The sequence below is a fragment of the Vombatus ursinus genome, unplaced genomic scaffold (genome assembly GCF_900497805.2).
Source record: "Vombatus ursinus unplaced genomic scaffold, bare-nosed wombat genome assembly UNPS02009770.1, whole genome shotgun sequence".
In the NCBI taxonomy this organism is placed as follows: Eukaryota; Metazoa; Chordata; class Mammalia; order Diprotodontia; family Vombatidae; genus Vombatus; species Vombatus ursinus.
This window is the reverse complement of record NW_020949548.1, coordinates 18,544,232-18,563,820: the sequence shown is the minus strand read 5'-3', so window position 1 is coordinate 18,563,820 and position 19,589 is coordinate 18,544,232. Positions and strand designations below refer to the sequence as shown.

General features: G+C 43.2%; 1 protein-coding gene across 2 annotated transcripts in view; it reads left to right on the top strand.

The window, feature by feature from the left end:
- The window catches only part of USH1C (USH1 protein network component harmonin), a 68,119-nt gene that overhangs the window by 11,877 nt on the left and 36,653 nt on the right, over nucleotides 1-19,589 (top strand). For both annotated transcript variants that reach the window (XM_027852692.1, XM_027852691.1), the window contains exons 2-13: nucleotides 2,487-2,554; nucleotides 3,449-3,592; nucleotides 3,803-3,941; nucleotides 9,754-9,862; nucleotides 9,985-10,009; nucleotides 10,353-10,410; nucleotides 10,932-11,026; nucleotides 11,812-11,896; nucleotides 12,895-12,954; nucleotides 13,097-13,153; nucleotides 16,002-16,144; nucleotides 18,022-18,087. In XM_027852692.1, coding sequence (XP_027708493.1) covers nucleotides 2,487-2,554; nucleotides 3,449-3,592; nucleotides 3,803-3,941; nucleotides 9,754-9,862; nucleotides 9,985-10,009; nucleotides 10,353-10,410; nucleotides 10,932-11,026; nucleotides 11,812-11,896; nucleotides 12,895-12,954; nucleotides 13,097-13,153; nucleotides 16,002-16,144; nucleotides 18,022-18,087 — 1,049 coding nt within the window. The remainder of the gene's footprint in view (nucleotides 1-2,486; nucleotides 2,555-3,448; nucleotides 3,593-3,802; nucleotides 3,942-9,753; nucleotides 9,863-9,984; nucleotides 10,010-10,352; nucleotides 10,411-10,931; nucleotides 11,027-11,811; nucleotides 11,897-12,894; nucleotides 12,955-13,096; nucleotides 13,154-16,001; nucleotides 16,145-18,021; nucleotides 18,088-19,589) is intronic.

Sequence of the window (19,589 nt, the reverse complement as noted above, 5' to 3'; positions counted from 1 at the left end):
TAGTGTGTTCTCTTTCAGATGTGCCTAGCACATTGACTGACATATGGTAAATAAATAAGGGGAGAGGGATAGTGGAGAGCAATCAACTAATCAACAAGTATTCATGAAGCACTGCTTCCCTTTCTAAATGCTCACATACCATCCTTTCAATAGTGTAGTATACAACTTTGCTAGGACTAGATATCCAGTTCACTGGTCCCTAGTCTGAAGAATCAACTCCTTCCCTTTTAAGAAATATGAGACATCTGCCTACTTCCTGCAGCATCCTCCCTGTTCTCCATGATTCTTCAAAGATCAGCAGCAGCAGTTCTGCAATCTAAAAATCCTTTGATCTTTAACAGTCTCTGAAAAATGGCTACGTCAAGCTTATTAACATTCAGGTTACATCATTTCCACTTTGCTGATGAGTCATCTCCTAGGTCAGATTTGGGAACTGCTTCATAATGACGTCTTTCCCAGGGAAGCTGCTGACACTTTGGAATTCAGCGTCGCTCCTAAATAGTATAAGGTAATGCTCCTCTAACTGCATATCAGATCTGCCTCTTCAGCCCCAAGGCCTTCTGAAGCATGAGGTTTTGGGAAATTATCACAGATCATATTGGACATCTCCCTACCTCTGACACAACTGCATCATGGAGATGAAGGTCTCTTATTGGTAAAGCTTTCTGGGGGCTGAAAGCCAATAGCTTCCCTCAGATGCTCATTTCATTCATATATATGTATATATGCATATATGCATATATGCATATATACATACACACACATATAATCTCATATATGTCATATATGTCTCAAACTTATTAACATTCAGGGTCCTTATAAAGAAAAATAGCTATTCCTCATGGGAGGGGAGAACATAGACACAAGGTAAATATATTCAATATTATGTATTAATAGTATAATATATTAATATTATATATTTAATATATTAACATTATGTATTTAATATTACATATTGGTTCAATATTATATATATGTATATATATATATTCCATACGATATTCCTTATGTCCATGTTCTCTCCTCCCATGAGGAATAGCTGTCTTTATAAGGACCTTGAATATTAATAAGTTTAAGACATATGGCATATATTATATGAGAGTGTATATTATATGTGTGTATGTGTATATGTAAACATGTGTATATGCATATGTATACATATTTATACATATTTACATACATGTATTCATGTATGCATACATACATGCATGCGTACATATATAAAATAAGCATCTGAGGGAAGTTACTGGCTTTCAGCCCCCAGAAAGCTTTACCAATAAGAGACCTTCATCTCCATGATGCAGTTGTGTCAGAGGTAAAGAGCTGTCCAATATGATCTGTGATAATTCCCCAAAACCTCATGCTTCAGAAGGCCTTGGGGCTGAAGAGGCAGATCTGATATGCAGTTAGAGAAGCACTACCCTATACTATCTAGGAGTGATAATTCCTAAGTGCCAGCAGCTTCCCTGGGAAAGAGGTCATTATGAAGCATTTCCCAAATCTGATCTAGGAGAGGACTCTTTGTCAGCAAAATAAAAATGATATAACCTGAAACTCTCCCCTATTCATGCACTGGGACCTGCCAGGGTGGGAGGGAGTGCCAGGAAGACTGACCAGAGGACCAGAGCTCAGAGACAGCATGACCCAGAGCAAGGTCTCAACCCCAGAGTACCAGTCACTGCAGGGTCTGCCTCAGCTCAGTAGGCAGGTGGTTCCTTGCTAGGTGGGTGTGTGTTATGAATACATATGTACTATGTAAGCATGAGTGAGTGGCCCAAGTCCTTACTGAAAGTTTTCATCCAGCAGTCCAGCCGCCACCAGGCAAGGAATTCTGGGCTGTTACGGGAGTGGGGCTGTCATGGTGTGCATCACCACATCTGTGTATGAGGGAGGGTCACTGTCGTGTCAGAGTGTGTGTGGCATCTTTACATCGCTACATCTGTGTGAAGGACTTGGCATTTCCACATCTTGGGGGAGATGGGAGACATGACACACCTGCGGGAAAGAGAGGAAGGGGACATCCCCACATCTGTTCATGGAGGCTGACATCATTACTCTTATAAATGTGTCCTGTATTTACTCATCGGCAGACATGATATTTCAGCAGTAGAATGTAAGCCCCTTGGGGGCAGGAATTGTTCCATCTTTCTCTTTATATTCCCAGCTACTAGCACAGTGCCTGCCACATAGAAAGTATGTAATAAAATACCTGCAGGTTGGGGAGGAGGATATCACCATTTCTCTGTGGTGATGCAGGTACATCTGAGAAGAGGCTGGCATTTATCTGGAGAGGGAGCAGGGATGTCAGCATGGCCACATCTGCATGACCTTTGGGATGGAGGCCTGTGAATAATCTGGTGGACTACTCAGAGGGAAGGGAGGTTGACCTCTGGGCTCCTAACTACTTCAGGGGCTTGGAAGGGCCCCTCTGGCTGCAAGATTCCCTCTGGATGACAACACTCAACTGGGATGTGGTTCTATTCTAGGTAGATTTCCTCATTGAAAATGATGCCGAGAAGGATTACCTGTATGATGTTCTACGCATGTACCACGAGTGAGTATGAAAGTAACTCCAGGTTCCTCCCTATCCTCTCCATTCTTTCTCCCCTTTGTGTCTCCCCTTCCCCAGTCTCTCTCTTCTCCCTCTCTCCTTCACCTTCCTGTCTTCCCTACTGGGCTTTTGTTGCCTGAGATGAGCCTTTATTGTTTCAAAGGCTGTAATCCCTGACACTCAGTCTCCATGGGCCTCTATGCTGAGGGGAGTGGACCAGACTGGCCCATCGCCTGACCCAGTTTCCACCTGGGCTCCATAACTGTTTCTACATTGATAATACCTGCTGAGGCAGCCCCAGGAGAATCAAGGGCTGGTAATCATTCAGACTTGCCCCATCATGGAAGTATTACCAAGGATGGAGATGGGAAGGACAGATCAGGAAAACTAGGGGGACAAAGGTGTCAGAGAGAAAGGGGTTGTCTTGGGGAGCAGGAATGTGACTCAGGGCCTCAGGCTGGCTGCTTTTCTTTGGTTGGACACCTGGCTGTCCCTATAAATTCCTTCCCTCTCTCCCTACCTCTGCCTTGAAAAATACACACCATATTATGCTAGGTTCACAGAGACAAGTTGCTTAACATCTCTTCAGGGCCTTTGTATTGTGCCATTTCCCTTTCCATCTCTCCTTTGTACTACATTAATCTATCTTGTCAGCGTCTCTCATCCTCAAGAAAAGGACACTTTTGGTATCCTGTTTTTTTTACTTTGTCCCTATTCCTGAAAACAACAATACGATCAACATTACTAAAACACTCCTCCCTGACCACTGCCCCACAACGTGCATTGTCTTCCCCCATTAAAATGTTGGTTTCTAGCATTTGGATCCCCAGTGCTTGGCATAGTGCCTGGAAAAATGCCAAAACCAAATAAATGTTCTTCCACTGTATTTCCTATAAGGGCCATGGATGTCTCTGTGCTGGTGGGTGACCTGAAGTTGGTGATCAATGAACCCAATCGCCTGCCCCTGTTTGATGCTGTCCGGCCCCTGATCCCACTGAAGCACCAGGTGGAATATGATCAGCTGACGCCCAGGCGTTCCAGGTAGGAACAGATTCAAGGAAGTGATGGGGAAGGTAGGTAAGGCATGGTGATGTTAGAGCCCAGTGTCAGGCAGGGACTTAGTTATTAAAGTCAAGGAGCCTTCTCAATGCACAGATAGGAAAAACAGCTACATTAGCTAGATAAGGAAGGGGCTGCTGTGTTCAGGACTTCTGTTTCTGGGGTGACAGACGTCTTTGTCTTCTCCAACAGAAAGCTAAAAGAGGTGCGCTTAGACCGAACGCATCCTGAAGGTCTGGGCATTAGTGTGCGTGGAGGCCTGGAATTTGGCTGTGGTCTTTTCATATCCCACCTCATCAAAGGAGGACAAGCAGACAACGTCGGGCTCCAGGTGAGTGAGGGGAGACCCTGGTAAGTGGCGAGCCCTAGAACTTCCTAGCTATCTATCTGTTCAAGACTATTAAGATCCAGTAGGTTCTGAATTCAAATGTAGCCTCTGATCGTGTCATTGGGTACAGCTTTTCCCCCATTGTGAAGAAGGAAGCTCAGAGTCAGTCCATCCTCTAGCAGGGTCATTACACTAAGACAGTTCAGCTGGCTAGTCCAGACTCATAGAAATCAGGCAATGGCCTTCTTCCTATGGTTCACACAACACTCCATCTTCTGCCTCTCTGTCTTTGCCTTGGCTGTTTTCATGTCCAAAATGCATGTCTCTCTCACCTCTGTGTCTCAGAATCCTAAGTGTTGGTCAAGCCTCAGCTCCAGCACCACTTCCATGAAGCCTTTCCAGATCTCCATGTGCCCTGCCCCACCCCACCCCCAGCTGCCAGTAGTTTCTTTCCCAAAACCATCTCTTTTGACTTGAGTGTAAATCCACAGCTATCTTAGTTATCATTTCTCCAGGAAGGTGAATCTATGGCTCAAGTCCAATCATGGCCAAATTTTGTCTCACTTCCAAAGGTGCCATTTGATCAGAAAACTTGGAGGTGAGGGGTAGGAAGAGGCTATCCATTCAAAACCTACCCGTATTCTTGTCCCCATCCCACCCCCCAGCATAGTGATCAACTCGACCCATACACTCCCACCTGGCCACCACTCCCCATATATGTTCTCTTCTCCTATTAAAATGTAAGCTCACATCTTTATAGCTCTGGGGAAGTCATTTAATTTTCCCCAGGCTCAGTTTCTTCATTATTAAAATGGGATATTAATAGCATCTCCCTGACAGGGTTGTTGCGGGAATCAAATGAGATACTATTTGCCAAGTGCTTTGTAAGCCTCAAAGGGCTCCATAAATGCCAGCTATTTTTATTATTATTATTATTATATATTTTGTATGTGCCTATTTATGTACCCTTTTGTCTCCCATGATAGAAATAGATTTCTCAAAGGCAAGGTCTGTTTTCTTTTTTGCCTTTGTCTTATATTCTCAGGCATGCTGTAAGTGCTTAATAAATGCTGATTAAATGAAAAATCCTCTCCCCCCCCCCAGCCCAAGTGACCCCTGCTGCTACCTTACTGCTCCAGTGCTACAAGGCTGGATAGGGTGGCTGAGGGCTGGAGGCAGCGACTATAGGGCCTGCTTCGAGACTGGCCAGCCCTTCATGGCTGCCACAAGTCAAGCCCTCCCAGGCATGGATAGAGCTCTGAGCTCAGCCTCTCACAGAGTTCTACCTTGTGCCTGAAAATACAGGAGACCCTCAGACTTCTTCCCCGGGCTCCCAGGAGAGTTTTTGAGTAACATCTGAGGGCCCCTGGCTGCTGAAGAGGGGCTTCAGGCTCAGGCTTAGGAGTCAGATGGCACATCATACCGTGTAGCCCAGAGCAAAAGCTGGGAGCTGACAGACGGCGCTTTGTTCTAAATCGCTGTCTCATCGTAAAGCCAGCAGCTTCTGAAATTTCACCCCCTGCATTATTTCCCTACATCCCGGCACATTTTCTAGACCAGAAATGTGGTCTGAGAAAGGACATAATAACTTGCTATCATAACATCACCCAGGGCCCCCTTGATTTCCGCACTAAGCTCTCTTCCCAGGGTAATCACTCATTAGACATTTGAGGCATTGGGAGGGACATGGGGCCGAAACTCTGAGTTTCTGCTGTCCTTGATGTCTCTCTGCTTATTAATTGGCAAGCTCAAGGCCTTTCACGGACTAGTATGTTCCATCTTTCTTTGTCCCCCTCTCTCAGATATTCATATCTGTGGCATTTCTGCAAAGGGCTTTTCCCAGGGTATATGAGAGTGAGTACAAGAGAAAATTAATCTAGAAACCTGAGCTGGCATGGGTGGGAGGAATAGCGTGAGAGCCACTCAGGTCTGGGATTGTGGAGTAAGTTTCCTTTGGGAAAGGAGAGAGGAGAACTCAATGGGAGTCTGGAAAATGTGAGTTTCAGCCTGCTGGGTATTCATGTTTCTGGGTCAATGATAGGGGAGCCAGTGAACTCAACACTCAGCTAGACGGCTGTGGCGGAGGCTTCTCAGAAGCCAGACAAGCAACAAGTCTACCTCCTTGCTGTGATATTGAATGTAGTCCAGTTCTTCCAGGGAGGTTGCATTTAGGCAAGCTTGCAGGGGCCAGTTCCCTGTGGGCTCATCAAAGTATGTTTCTCCATGTCGATTTTCAGGGACATCACCATTTATTAACCTAGGGCTCATAGGACCATAGACATAGAGCCGGTCTTAGCCATCCTGATGCCTTCATTTTACAGATGAAAGAGCTAAAGTCTAGGAGGGTTAAGTGATTTTACCCAAGGTCACATAGAAGTAAGCTTCCATTGTGGGATCTGAACACCGGTCTTCTGGCTCCAGAGTTGGCCTTCATTCTACTTGACCCACATCTTTCTCAATATCATTCAAGTATCCCTGGCAAAAACAAGTCTAATTTGTTGAGTGACATAGGACTGATCATTTAATTTCTTTATGGCTCCCCAAATTGGTAGAATAATTGGAGAGAATATAGGCACGTCAAGTTTGGCCCTTATTCCCTCATCCCTGACCCATTCATCACCCGAGGATGGGCACATTCAAGGCTTCTGGCTGAATTAAGTGAACCAGGAACTCTCAGGTTCTTTAAAGAAGAACCTTTTGTTCTCTTCAAAGTCAGTGGTCAGAGAAGGTGGAAATCACAGCCCCAGGCCACTAGAAGGGTCCTGAAAACGAGAAGGAGATAGAATGGTCTGCATCAAGAAAGTACATGATGGAGCTGGATTTTAGGGATAACACGGGAAGGACATTTCTGACAGGTGGCCCAGGCTTGAACACTTCCAGTGCTGGGGAGCTCACTGCTTCCTGACGCAGCCCATTCTGGTTCCAGATAGTTGATTGTTAGGAAGTTTCCCCTTAATTGGAGTCAAAATTCAGCTCCTGTAACTTCCCTCTGTAACTGTGAGTGCTATTCTCTGGTCTTTAGTGGAACAAGCCAAGTCTCTCTTCTATATGACTCCCCTTTAGGCACTTGAAGACAATGATCATTTCTCCTCCAAATCTTTCCTTCTTCAGGTTAAACATCCCCAGTTTAAACATTGAATGTTCGTGTGGCCTAGTTTCCAGTCCTTTCCATTAATCTAGAGTCAGTGACCCTTCTATGCCTTCTAATTGTAATTCTGTTAAGACAGCATTGCCTTCAGCCCCTGCCCTAAGGCTATGGGGGTACCTTTAGGGCGCTTCATGGAAAGAATTCCAATCCCTCCTCACATCTAATTTATTTTTTGTTTTGCTTTGTTTTTATTTTTTATTTTAAAATTTATTTTCAATTTAAATACAAAATTAAGAAAAGAAAAAAAAACATTGCCATGTACATAGCAGAACATGAGAGGATTCAATATAAAGCAATACATTTCCATTTGAAGAAAACCTATAACAAACACTACACATTATTTTCAAAGCTGCCTAGCTTTTCTTTGCTTCCTTGTATGTTTTCTTTTGTCCTCTGCTGTGTGCTTTTTACTTCATTTTTCCCCTCCCTCCCCCGACAAAAAAGGCTACGATTAAGCATGCATATATATGTGTGTATGTATATATGTATACACATAAACACACATATATACATACATAGACATAGACATACACAAATATACACATCTGTATACACATATATACTCAAACACATATATGTAGGACTGCATTATGCTTATTTCCACCCATCATCTGTTTCTCTGAGGGTAGAAAGCCTCTTCCTTCATAAGTCTAAGTCTTTCCATATTTTTCTAAATCTACCAGCTCATCATTTCCTAAACCACAACAATATTCTGACCCAATCCCATTCTATCTGGGAGATTGTCTATGAGAGTTTTTTTCCCCCCAATTTTCTGCATTCCCTCTATTCTTGGCTATATGGGTTTTATTTATATAGAAAATTTTTAATTTAAAATAATCAAAATTATCCATTTTATACTTTAACACTGCTCTAATCTTCTAATATGGTTTAAGGTCTGATAATACTTTGTGTGTATCTCTCATTTTTATATCATTTACTGTAAGCAATACATTGTTGAATTCAAATTTTTAATCTGCTATCAGTTTTCATTTTATGGGTAAATTCATCCCATTCACATTCTAAACTATAATTACTTGTTGTATGTTTTCCTCCTTCCTAGTTTCTTCACTATCCTTCTCACCCTATTCATATCCCTCCTCACTCCTCTACTTTCCTTCTATCCACTTCCTTGTCCTCCTATTCCTTAACCTACCACCCCCTCCAAGAATCCCTCCCTTATCCTCTCCCTCCACCCTATCCCTTTACCTTCTTATTTCTTTCTGAATTTAGAATATTTTTATACCTTTCTAAATATATATGTTGCTCCACCTTTATTCCATTCCCATTATTCTACACATCCTTCTACACCCCCCTTATCCTATTTCCTATCCCTCCCTTATCCTCTCTCCCCTCCCTATCCCCTTACCCCCTTATTTCTTTCTGAATTTAGGAGACTTTTATATCTTTCTAAATATATATATATATGTATATATGTATGTATGTATTGTTCCCTCTTTAACCCATTCCCAATGAGGGTAGGGTTCCAGACCTTCCTGCCCTTCTCCCCCATCTAATTCCTCTGTATCAGTGTTCCTCTTATACCTCCAACCTGAGATTTTTCTTTGGATCTTCTCTAGTTGTCTCAGAAGGACTACTGTTCTGCCCCAACTCTTATTTATTTTTGCTGCTCTACATTCACCCTGAGACACTATTTTGTCTTGTTTGCGGAGGAAATCTAGAAAGCTTGGAATTTGACCTATTCCACCATCTTCCCAGAATCTTCTCCCTCACATCTAGTTTAGACTTGAACTATAAATTGATACATTTATTGAGTATTCCTTACAGTAGAGGGGAAAGTGGTCACATGTGTCTCCTCATATAGAATATAAACTCCCCGAGGACAAGGAGTGGTTTCATTTTTGTCTTTGTATTGCCATTACTCAGCACCAATGCCTGGCATGTAGCTGATAGTTAATTGTTGAATTGGGGAATGCAAGTGATATAAAAATATAACCACAAAAAACACTGATTTTTAAAATTTTTTAATTAAAAAATACTTGTCAATATATTATCCCTGATGGAGTTTTGAGGGGTCATATGTAGAAGTTTCCCATCCCATGTTACCAAGATGTGACCATTGCTTGTACATCCAATACAACCATTGGTACAACCATTGGTTGTAACCAATAGAATGTAAGCTTGAGAACAAGGAATGTTTTATTCTTGTCTTTGTTTCCCCAGGATCTAGTATATAATGCCTGGAATATGGAAGACACTTAATAAATTGAACTGTTTACAGAGATTAAGGAAATTTCTTGTTTGGGAAGAGTGGGAGAAGCCAGGAGGGTTTTTAAGAATAAGATTAGCTCATCTTTCTGGGGTGGTTTGGGGAACAGCCTTCCAAAATACAGTGAATTGGGACCAGGTGATAATGTTTTAAGGTCCCTTCCAGTGCTGGGCTTTGTCAATTTGATGACAAAAGGTGACTGAATTATGAGCCTTCCCTAGAGCACAAAGGCACTATTCAGTGTAATTTGGTTCATTTGGCATGGTGCATCCACTGCTACAAGATCAGGCTGCAGTATGGCATAGATAAGCCCCTTCCTCAGAATGACCCTATGAAACCTACTGTGGCACATCCCCTGGCCTTCCCAGCCAATCTTTTCCCCTCATGCCACCTTTTAAAACAGCTCCCCAAATTCAGTCTTCCCCTCGTTTCTTGCCAAGCTTGGTGATGAGATCGTCCGGATCAATGGATACTCTATATCTTCCTGTACCCATGAGGAAATCATCAACCTCATCCGAACCAAGAAGACTGTGTCCATCAAAGTGAGGCGTGAGTACAGTCAGTGCTGGAATTGGGGATGGAGGCAGAGTCTTAGTGATTGGGCAGAGAGGAGCCTGGGAGGGAGATTGGGAGGATGACTGTCTTCCTTACTCATATCTTTTCCCCTACAGACATTGGCATGATCCCTGTGAAAAAGTAAGTGGTGGACCAGTCTTCCTTCATTCTGCCTCCTGCTCTCCTATCTCCGATCTGCCTCAGGCCTCCAGCCCCTACTCTCAGCTGATCAGGGGCATTCATTCAACCACTAGTTTGTGCATTTAATGGGTGCCTTTAGCTTTTTGACACTGTCCTATAGGAAATGCTGGGGTAGTGTTCTACTTTGATAGATTTGATAACTATATAACCAACTCCACCACCATCCCACTCCATCAAAGATAGCCCTTGGACTATGAGGTCTCCAGATGCGGAGCAAGGCTTACCCAGGGGTGGGTACATGCCATCAGCAGCTGTCTAATCACCATACATATTCTCCCCTCAGTTCTCCTGATGAGTCTCTCAAGTGGCAGTTTGTGGACCAGTTTGTGGCAGAGTCAGGGGTAAGAAGTATGATGTCTCACCTTAGGATAGGGAATAAAGCAGGGGTCTCCTAATATAGGTCATGCTTGGCCAGAGAACAATTTAGCCTGAACTGGGCTCCTTTATCCAGATGGACTAGAGACTACATTTGTTAGACACGAGTCCCAGGGACCAAGAGCTAGGTGAGGGGAAGATGTATTCCCTGTGAACACCAACTTGGATAAGGTGTTCCCACTATGGATGACCCTTTGTCCAGAATGAGATATATACAACTTGGCCTTTAAGCAAAGTAATGTCTCTCCAGAGATGATGAGGCTTGGAGTAGGCATCATAGCTCAGCCATTGGCTCAGGACAGAGTGGATGGATGGATGGATGGAAGGATGGATGGATGGATAAGAAAGCATTAATTATTTTCTGTGACTCAGAGAAGAGGTGAAGGGACCCCTCCTTGCTTCCTGAATTGACTTTGCCTTTCCCCTATGAGGCCACATGCATGCCCAGGTCCAGAACCACATATCTAATTCCTTTCTATTATTACAGGGTGGAAGGGGTGGTCTGCCCTCTCTTGGAAACCGAGAACACAGAGAGAAGAAAGTCTTCATCAGTCTGATTGGTTCTCGAGGCCTGGGATGCAGGTGGGTAGTGGTCACATGGATTATATTTTTAGGTAAGGATTCCATTTTATCACTCTGCCCCCCACACAACTCTCCTCTCTCATTAGCTCTTACTGTTTTGCCTAAACACCAAAATGAGCAATTCAAATCTATGCAGAGCTTTCTATTAATAATAGTGGCACATTTATGTAACTGTTCAGGCTTAATAGGACTTTCCTTGCACTGACCCTGTGAGATGGGTAATGCAAGTATTATTTCATAACATGTGAATAAACTAAGACCCAGAAAAGTGAAATATTTGGCAAAGGTCATATAGCTTTCTAAAATTCAAGTCCAAGATGTGAAGGTAGACGTTCCAGCTCCCAGCCCTATGCCACATTGTAGTAATTGCTTTACAAATAAAAAAAAGGTGGCAATGTATACCCCTAGCCTCCCCTTTCTCTCTCTGTATCTCTCTCTGTCTCTCTGTCTCTCTGTCTCTGTCTCTGTTTCTCTCTCTCTCTCTGTCACATACATGCACACACACACACACACACACACACACACACATTACCTGCTCTGTACAGAACATTATACTAATTAGTGTGGCAAGGATACAGAAACATATGAGACAATTCATGTGTTGAACATACATGGAGAGGGCAGGCTAACAATCAGGTGATTATTCAGAAGGTAGTTCTCATTCCTGGGACTATTGATGAACCTGGCAGGTAACTAAGAGGTTGTGGGAGGAGAGAGAGGGGGACTGTCTATAGCGGATAGAGGGATCACGCCCTCAGCCTGCCCTTCTGATCTGTTTGTGCCAGCATTTCAAGTGGCCCCACCCAGAAGCCAGGCATCTTTATCAGCAACGTGAAGCCAGGTTCCCTTTCTGCAGAAGTTGGACTAGAGGTGAGTGAGTGTCCCCCACCCCCCCTCATCTCAGCCCTGCTTTCTGTACTGAGGTCCAACATCTGTATGAATGACCCCCATAAAACTGAGACTAGGACAGAATTGTTCTCCTCCAAACCCCTTTCTATAATAGCCTTTTCCCAGCTTGGTAGTGCCCAATCCTCTTTTCCTTCCCCCAATCCCTTACGCTGTATTAACAGTCCAGTTTTTGCCCTTGCCCACTCATAGCCTGACCTCAGGAAAGAATGTAAACATCTCAGTCACCCTAAAGTGTTTGAGTTTGACAGGGACCAAACACTGCCACCTACAGAACAGCAATGTCTTGAAATTACTGATTAGAGAGTATTGAGAATCTTGGCATGGACACCATCACCATCACCTGGTGGCAGCATACCTCAATTACAGGTTTGCTTGTTTTGAGCGATGCCAGGTATCTTAGGACATGTGCATAAATACCTGGCATCGCTCAATTCATCGCTTCAAGAAGTTGAAATCTGGCACCTAAATATAGGAAAAGACTATAGCAAATGTCACAAGGGGACAGAATTTTAAGCCAAATAACTGAATCTCTAATTATAGAATTTCAGGCATGAATGAGTAATTGGGAGAGATATTTTGGAGGCCAGCTCCACTTGGCCCTGGAACCAAGGAGGAACTGAAAGCCCTAAGTCCTCAAGATAGCTTCTTCCTGAGGCTTGAAACACAAGGAGAATTAGCCTTTATGTTGTCACCACCAAGCCCGTTTCCTAAACATCTGAAATTGACAAGATGGGAAGGAGATTTTAAAGTTTATAAATGACACAGGACCATAGGATTCAGAATTAATAGAGTCCATAGTGACCATCTTGTCCAACCCCCTCATTTTATAAATAAGGGTACTTAGAGATTTACACTGACTTACTCTGTCAGGACTTGAACACAGGTCCTGACACTGAATCCATCATGCTTTTCTCCACACCACTGACTCTCACAATAGTTATGCTTCATTACTTCCCAAGACAGGAGATCAGATTGTCGAAGTAAACGGCATTGACTTCAGCAACATGGATCACAAAGAGGTGAGATACATTTGTTAGAGGAGTTCATCCTTCTGAAGTTGTCTTCAGATCTCTCTATGCCCCCTCTCTCCTTCCCCTATTCTCTCTTTAGCAGGAAAGCTGCTTTCCTAGACTTTAGCTGACCATTCTTCTATCTTTACAGGCTGTGAACGTGCTAAAAAGCAGTAGAAGCCTGACCATCTCCATTGTTGCTGGAGCTGTAAGTCAAAAATGACCCAGTGTTCCCCATGCTCTGCCCCTGTCTGGAGCCTCTCATCCCTCATGGTGTATCCATTGGGAAATGGTCTGACTTGAAAGGGCCATTCATGGGACAGCTATGTGGTGCAGTAGATAGAGCTCCAGCCCTGGAGTCAGGAGGACCTGAGTTCAAATCCAGCCTCAGATACATGACACTTACTAGCTATGTGACCCTGGGCAAGTCACTTAACCCCTGATTGCCTCACAAAAAGAAAAGAAAAAAGAAAGGGCTGCTCAAGGTCTGCTTCCTTACCTAAAGTTTGGGAAGAATGTCCTTCTCTTTGCACCCCCATCCCACAGATAAATATGGCCTGCTTTGAAAGGGGGCATGGGCCCAATATTGTCCCCCGCAATGACCAGTTGGAACTCTCAGTAATGACCAGTTGGAATTCTCAGCAACCTGGGGTGAGCAAGATCTCAGCTGTCAGGGAAGGACAAGTGTCAGCAACAGCCAATATTTCTTACATAATTCCTAGGAACTAGGCTCCAGGGATAAGAAAAAAGGACAATGGGTCTCTGCCCTCAAATAGCTTATTGTCTAGTAGGAGGGAAGGGACATGTGCATAAATATCTATAATCAAGTCAAGAAAGGATTAAGGGCAAGTAGAATCCAAACTGGCCTGAGAGATTCACAGTGGTAAGAGAGAGAGAATCACTTCTTGTTAAGGAAGATCAGGAAAGACTTTCTGGAAGAGGTGGCATCTAAGGCAAGAGAAGGTGATCACCAGGTAGGAGATGTGAAGGGAGTCTGTCTGTGAAGGGTGGAGTACTGGACTCAAATGCACCAAGGTGTAAAAGGTGCAGGTCTTGATCAGGAAATACTAAGTCTCCCAATTTAGCTGAAGCGTGGGGTATATGAAAAGAGGAAAATGAAATGACACTGGAACTAGAGAATGGATGACCTTGAATACCATTCAGGAAGCAATAGGGTGTCCCTGAAGGTCTCTGAGCAGGAAAATGGCATACCCTTGTCCCATACCCTTTGACATTCCTCCAAGATTCTGTCCTGGGACCTCTAGTCTTTTCTTTCTTCACTATTTTCCTGGGTGATCTTACCTACTCTCGTGACTTCAATGATCACTTCTATAAAACGTAACTTACATATCTAGATCTTTATCTCCACCTTTCCCCAGGTCTCCTGTTCACTTGTCTAACTGGATATATGAACATTCATCCATTCATCAGGAGGTCATGCTAGTACCTCAAATTCAAACATGTCCCACACCTATCTCATCATATTCACAAAACCTGCCCTTCCCCCTAACTTCTCCATTTCTGCTAATGATACCATCATCTTTCTAGTCAGGCATGTTTGGAATGTAAGTGTTAATTTGTCTTTTTCTTCTCCCTCATCCCCCATCCAATCATTTACCAGGTCCTATGAATTATGCCTCCAAAATATCTATCACATAATTCCCCCCTAAGCTTCAACCATAATCATCCTTATTAAAGCTTCTTTTCTCACCTCAATTAATGAAACTGTCCCACACCTGGTCTTCTGCCTCTAGTTCATCCCCTGTCCTAACTATCTTTCTCAACTTTGGCCAGAGTAATTCTCTTAATGCACTGCAATGAACTACTTTCCTTCAGTGGCTCCCCATTGCCACCTATAAAGTCTGATCCTAGGGTTCAATCTCTCTCTACCTTCTGGCTCACACTTAGCTCTTCAACCCTATCTCCTACTATTTCCCTTCACAGACTGTATGTTCTAGCCAAGCTCAGCTCTACTCTCTTTTCCTGCATTCTTGTCTTTCTCCCAACTCCATATCTTTGCTCATGAAATCCTACATGCCTCCATACTAATCTCAGTCATTTGAAGTCCTTCCTTTACCTCAAGGCTGAATTCAGATGCCATCTCCTTCTTGAAAAAGATCTCCCCAATGCTCCCTTCCCCCTCTTGATAAAAATAATCCCTCCCTCTTCATATTTCTCACCACATTTGCCTGGCCTCCTTTTTGTACTCATCTCGCTTTCCCTGTTTGCATCCATGTCTTTCATCCCATAAGCTCTTTGGTGAACAGAGTTTGAGTCACAGCTATTTTTATGTCCCCAATATCCAGTATAATAGGCATAAGCACAGTGGGCAATTAATAAATATTTGTTGAATTTGAATCAACCAACAAGCATTTATTAATCAGCTACTATATGGCAGGCACCATGCTAGGTAATGAGGATACAAAGACAGAAATGAATAGTCCTTGCTTTCAAGAAACTTACATTATACCAGATGGTCAGACTTGGTAATTTGTAAATCTTAATGCTCAGGATGCAGCTAAAGTTCTGCCACCATGTGGATGGATTGAAGGGAGAGTGCCTAAAGGCAGAAAACCCAGTTAGGAGACTATTAAAATAGTCACAGCTAGAAGTAATGAGATCATTAAGTAGGTGGTAAGGAGTGGGGAGGAGAGGTGATGGATGTGAGCCAATGGCAGGAGTTTAGAATCTGATTGTATAAAAGGTAGAGAATTTGAAGGAGGAAGAGGGGTCAAATAAGACTTCACCATTCCAAGTCAGAGTAACTGGAAAGATGGCAACATCATCAAGAGAGACAAGGAAGTTAGGTGGAGCAGGTTCTAAGAGAAAGGTGATGATGAGTCAGGGATAAATAAAACTGGTGACAACGCCATGGCCTGAAGGCTTAAAGCCATCCTTATGTCCCTCCCTATCCCCTAGGGTTGGACCAATGATAAGATTTTGAAGTATGGAAGACTAGGGTAGCATGAATGTCCATGAGAATTGGGAACCTGGGAAGGCATTCCACCATAAGCTGATCACCATGGAATTGAACAAATTTCTCCTTACACTGAAAGGGCCGGGAGCTCTTCATGACAGAGCGGGAGCGACAGGCAGAAGTGCGACAGCGGGAGCTGGATCGGCAGGAGCTGATGCTGCAGAAGCGTCTGGCAATGGAGTCCAATAAAATCCTCCAAGAGCAGCAGGAGAAAGAGAGACAGTGAGAACAGAGGGCCCCGGGGCAAAGGCTGGGGCTGGGAGCAGGAAATGGCATGCCCCATGATTCTGTCCTGGGACCTCTTTTTTTCTCTCTCTTCACTATTTCCCTGCTTTCATGACTTCGGTGATCACTCCTTTAAAACTATCCATTCTTGTCTTCTTTATCCACCCACCCCAGCCCCCTGCCCTTGATAACAACTATTCAGAATTAAGCAAAACAAATCCCCCATTGTTATTGTCCAACAACGTGTGCCTCACCCTGCAGATTTGGTCCATTGCCTCTGTCAGGAGGCCCAGCATTCTTCATCATCAGTTGTCTGGAATCACTTTTGATCATTGTGTTGATTAGCATTCTTCCAAAACTGTTCATTTCTATAATGTTGTTTTTATTGTATAAATTGTTCTCCTGGTTCTACTCATTTCACTCTGCATCAGTTCATACAAGGTTTTCCAGGGTTTTTTTTTTTTTCTGAAACCATCCCCTTCATCGTTTCTTGGAGCACAATCATGTTCTATCCTGTTCATATGCCCTCATTTGTTCAGTCCTTCCCCAGTTGATTGACACCCCCTTTAGTTCCCAGTTCTTTGCCACCACCAAAAGAGAAGTCATAAATATTTTTGTACATATGAGTTATTTTGCTTTTTCTTTTTCTTTGATCTCTTTGGTGTGTAAACTTAGGGATAATGTTGCTGTATGAAAAGGCATGTACAGTTCAGTAACTTTTGGGGCATAGTTCCAAATTGCTTTCCAGAATGGCTAGACCAATTTACAGCTCCATCAACAGTGCATCGCTGTGTCTGTTTTCCCACAATCTCATCAAAATTTATTTTCCTTTTTCATCAACTTTGCCAATCTGATCTGTGTGAGATATAACCTCAGAGGTGCTTTAATGTGCATTTCTTGAATTATTAGTCATTTGGAGCACCTTTTAATATGGCTATACGTAGCTTGGATCTCTTCCCTGAAGAAGTAACTGCCTTCATATTCTTTTAGAAATTGGCCTGTTTTTCCCTTTTCAAGTAGTTTTTTTTAATTTACAACCATAGGCTGAAATTTCTTTCCCTTGAGTTATTTGAATTTCTTTTCTATATTAACTTAAACCCCCAGGTTAATGCACCATCATATGCAAGTATAAAGCCAATCAAAAGTGTATCTGCTGTATTCAATCAATAATCAATTAATTAAGCACTTATTAAGTACCTACTATGTGCCAGGCACTCTGCAAAGCCCTAGAAATATGAAGAGAAATCAAAATATTCCTCTCCCATCTTCCAACTCTATTAGAAACTGAATCTGGCGGCATTAGCTTTCTATGGAGAAAGGGGTTAGTGATAAGGAATATCCAGACATTAACCAAACATCTTCCTTGGTTAATGTTGGTTGGATTGTCAATGATTATGAGAGATGTTGGTCATCAAATCTATCTCTCTACCTCCAGGGGGCATAACTAGCCCAGGCCATGCAGAGAAGAACATCAGTTTTGAAAATACTCAGGAAGGAGATTTTAGCCTCATTCAATGAACCTCTAGCCAAGCTCCCAGACATCTCTACTTATTGCAGTTCTGAGCTGAGATCTTTACTCCAGGGAACAGCCAGAAAGCTATTTCCTGTCCCTCTCCCCTACACCAGACCCATAAGACTCCCTCCTCCTTGGGTCCCAGGTGATGGGACCAAAGCCCACTCATTTTCAGCTATGATAGTTCATTTACTTTTCTTATTTGGAATGTTGCCTACCTTCCAGCAACTCCAAAACCTGAATCTGCCCAGAAGATCCCTAGAGGAAAATCTTGAGAGGGGAGAGCTTGCCACTCTTTTCATGTGAAGAATTAGATTAACATAAGATGTTCTAGAAATGCCAACCTGGGCTTGTTTTTCAGGAGGAAGAAGGAGATTGCTCAGAAGGCTGCAGAAGAGAATGAGAGATATCGGAAAGAGATAGAGCAGTGAGTTTCTTTGGCACTTTGTATGCATGTATGTCCATGTCTCTGTGTGAAGGCAGGCAAGTAGCCTCAGTCAGGTGTTTGAGGAATAGGCATCTGGTTTGAAGGCATAATTGGCCTTGCCTGGTTTCAGTCTGGAGTTAATGGTGCTCTCTGAAAGCCTCACATTTAAAGCTGAGTCTCACTGAAACACTTGATTAGTCAGTGTTGTGGTGGAAAGAGCTTTTGAGCTTAGATTTGTGAGATGTGAATTCAAATTCTAGTTCTACTCCTTGCTACTGGAACAAGTCATTTGCCCCCTCTGAACCTCAGTTTCCTCATCTGTAAAATGGAAGAGTTTGACCGCATGGCTTGTCAGGTCCTTTCCAGGTTTATCCATCCGCTAGTGGAGAACCTGGTTGGCTAGTCTGTTTTAGGATGTGATTTACCTATAGGGTTCCCGTTGACTGGATAATGGGCCAAGTGAAGAAAATTTACTTGGTTCAGAATCATCTCAGACCAGGGACGCTGAAAGAAGAATCTATTTACATGGAATATCCAGTCAGTCATTAGTCAAACCTTTCCTTTGGTTCTTATTGGTTGGATTGTCAACAATCATAAGACATTTTATGTGGGATTGCACCAACCGTTGGTTGGGGAACAGCCAGGCTTACCTGGTGCCCTGCAAAAGGACATTCAGGGGAAGCTGCTATTTCCTGTCTTCTCTGGGACAATTGAGACGGAATTGCTGACCCTAACTCTGGAAGATGGAGGAAAACACCTAAGAGTTTCCCCTCTCAGAATGAGGAGGCAGGTAACTGCATACTAGGGCTAGATGTACTGGCCACCTCTGTCCTGACTGTCCTTAGGACTGTGCTGTGTGCTGGTCACCTGGTTATGGACACAGGGTCATAGTGGGCACTGGAATGGGGACAATTCAAGCACCATGATTCACCCAGTTCCCCTGTGTGCTCAAATCTGCCCCTCACAAGTAGAATCGTAAATGTGGTCCATGCTATACTTTGGGTTTTTAAAGCATTTGTGCCTTAGACTCTCTCTACCATGTCCTGGTCTGACAGTGCTTCTAATCTGGGCATTGGGGGAAAGAGGAAGTATCCCCAAGTTAGAATGAGGGATCCCAAGAAGCAAGGAATGATTTATTTTATCTCTTTTCAAAGAGTCACACTAACCCTCACCTTGATTGGGCAAAAGATCCTCCCACTTATCTTACTAACTTAGAAAGGTGCTAGTTCCTAGGGGCATTAAGCTTCATATTTAAATTTAGAGTTAAAATTACTGACCCTTCTCACCCCAAAATGTGCCACCTCCTAAGAGCAGCTTATGTGATGTTGTCACTTTGCAATTCTTCCCAGATGTTGTATCTCATTACCACATATCTCATTGGAAGATGCTTCAGTAGCTCAACTCCTTTGTGTTTAAGCCCCATATTCCTCATTAGCATGTGTCCCAGATTCAGAACTGGAAGAAAACTTGCAGATCTGCTAGTTAGCTATTCCATTTTACAA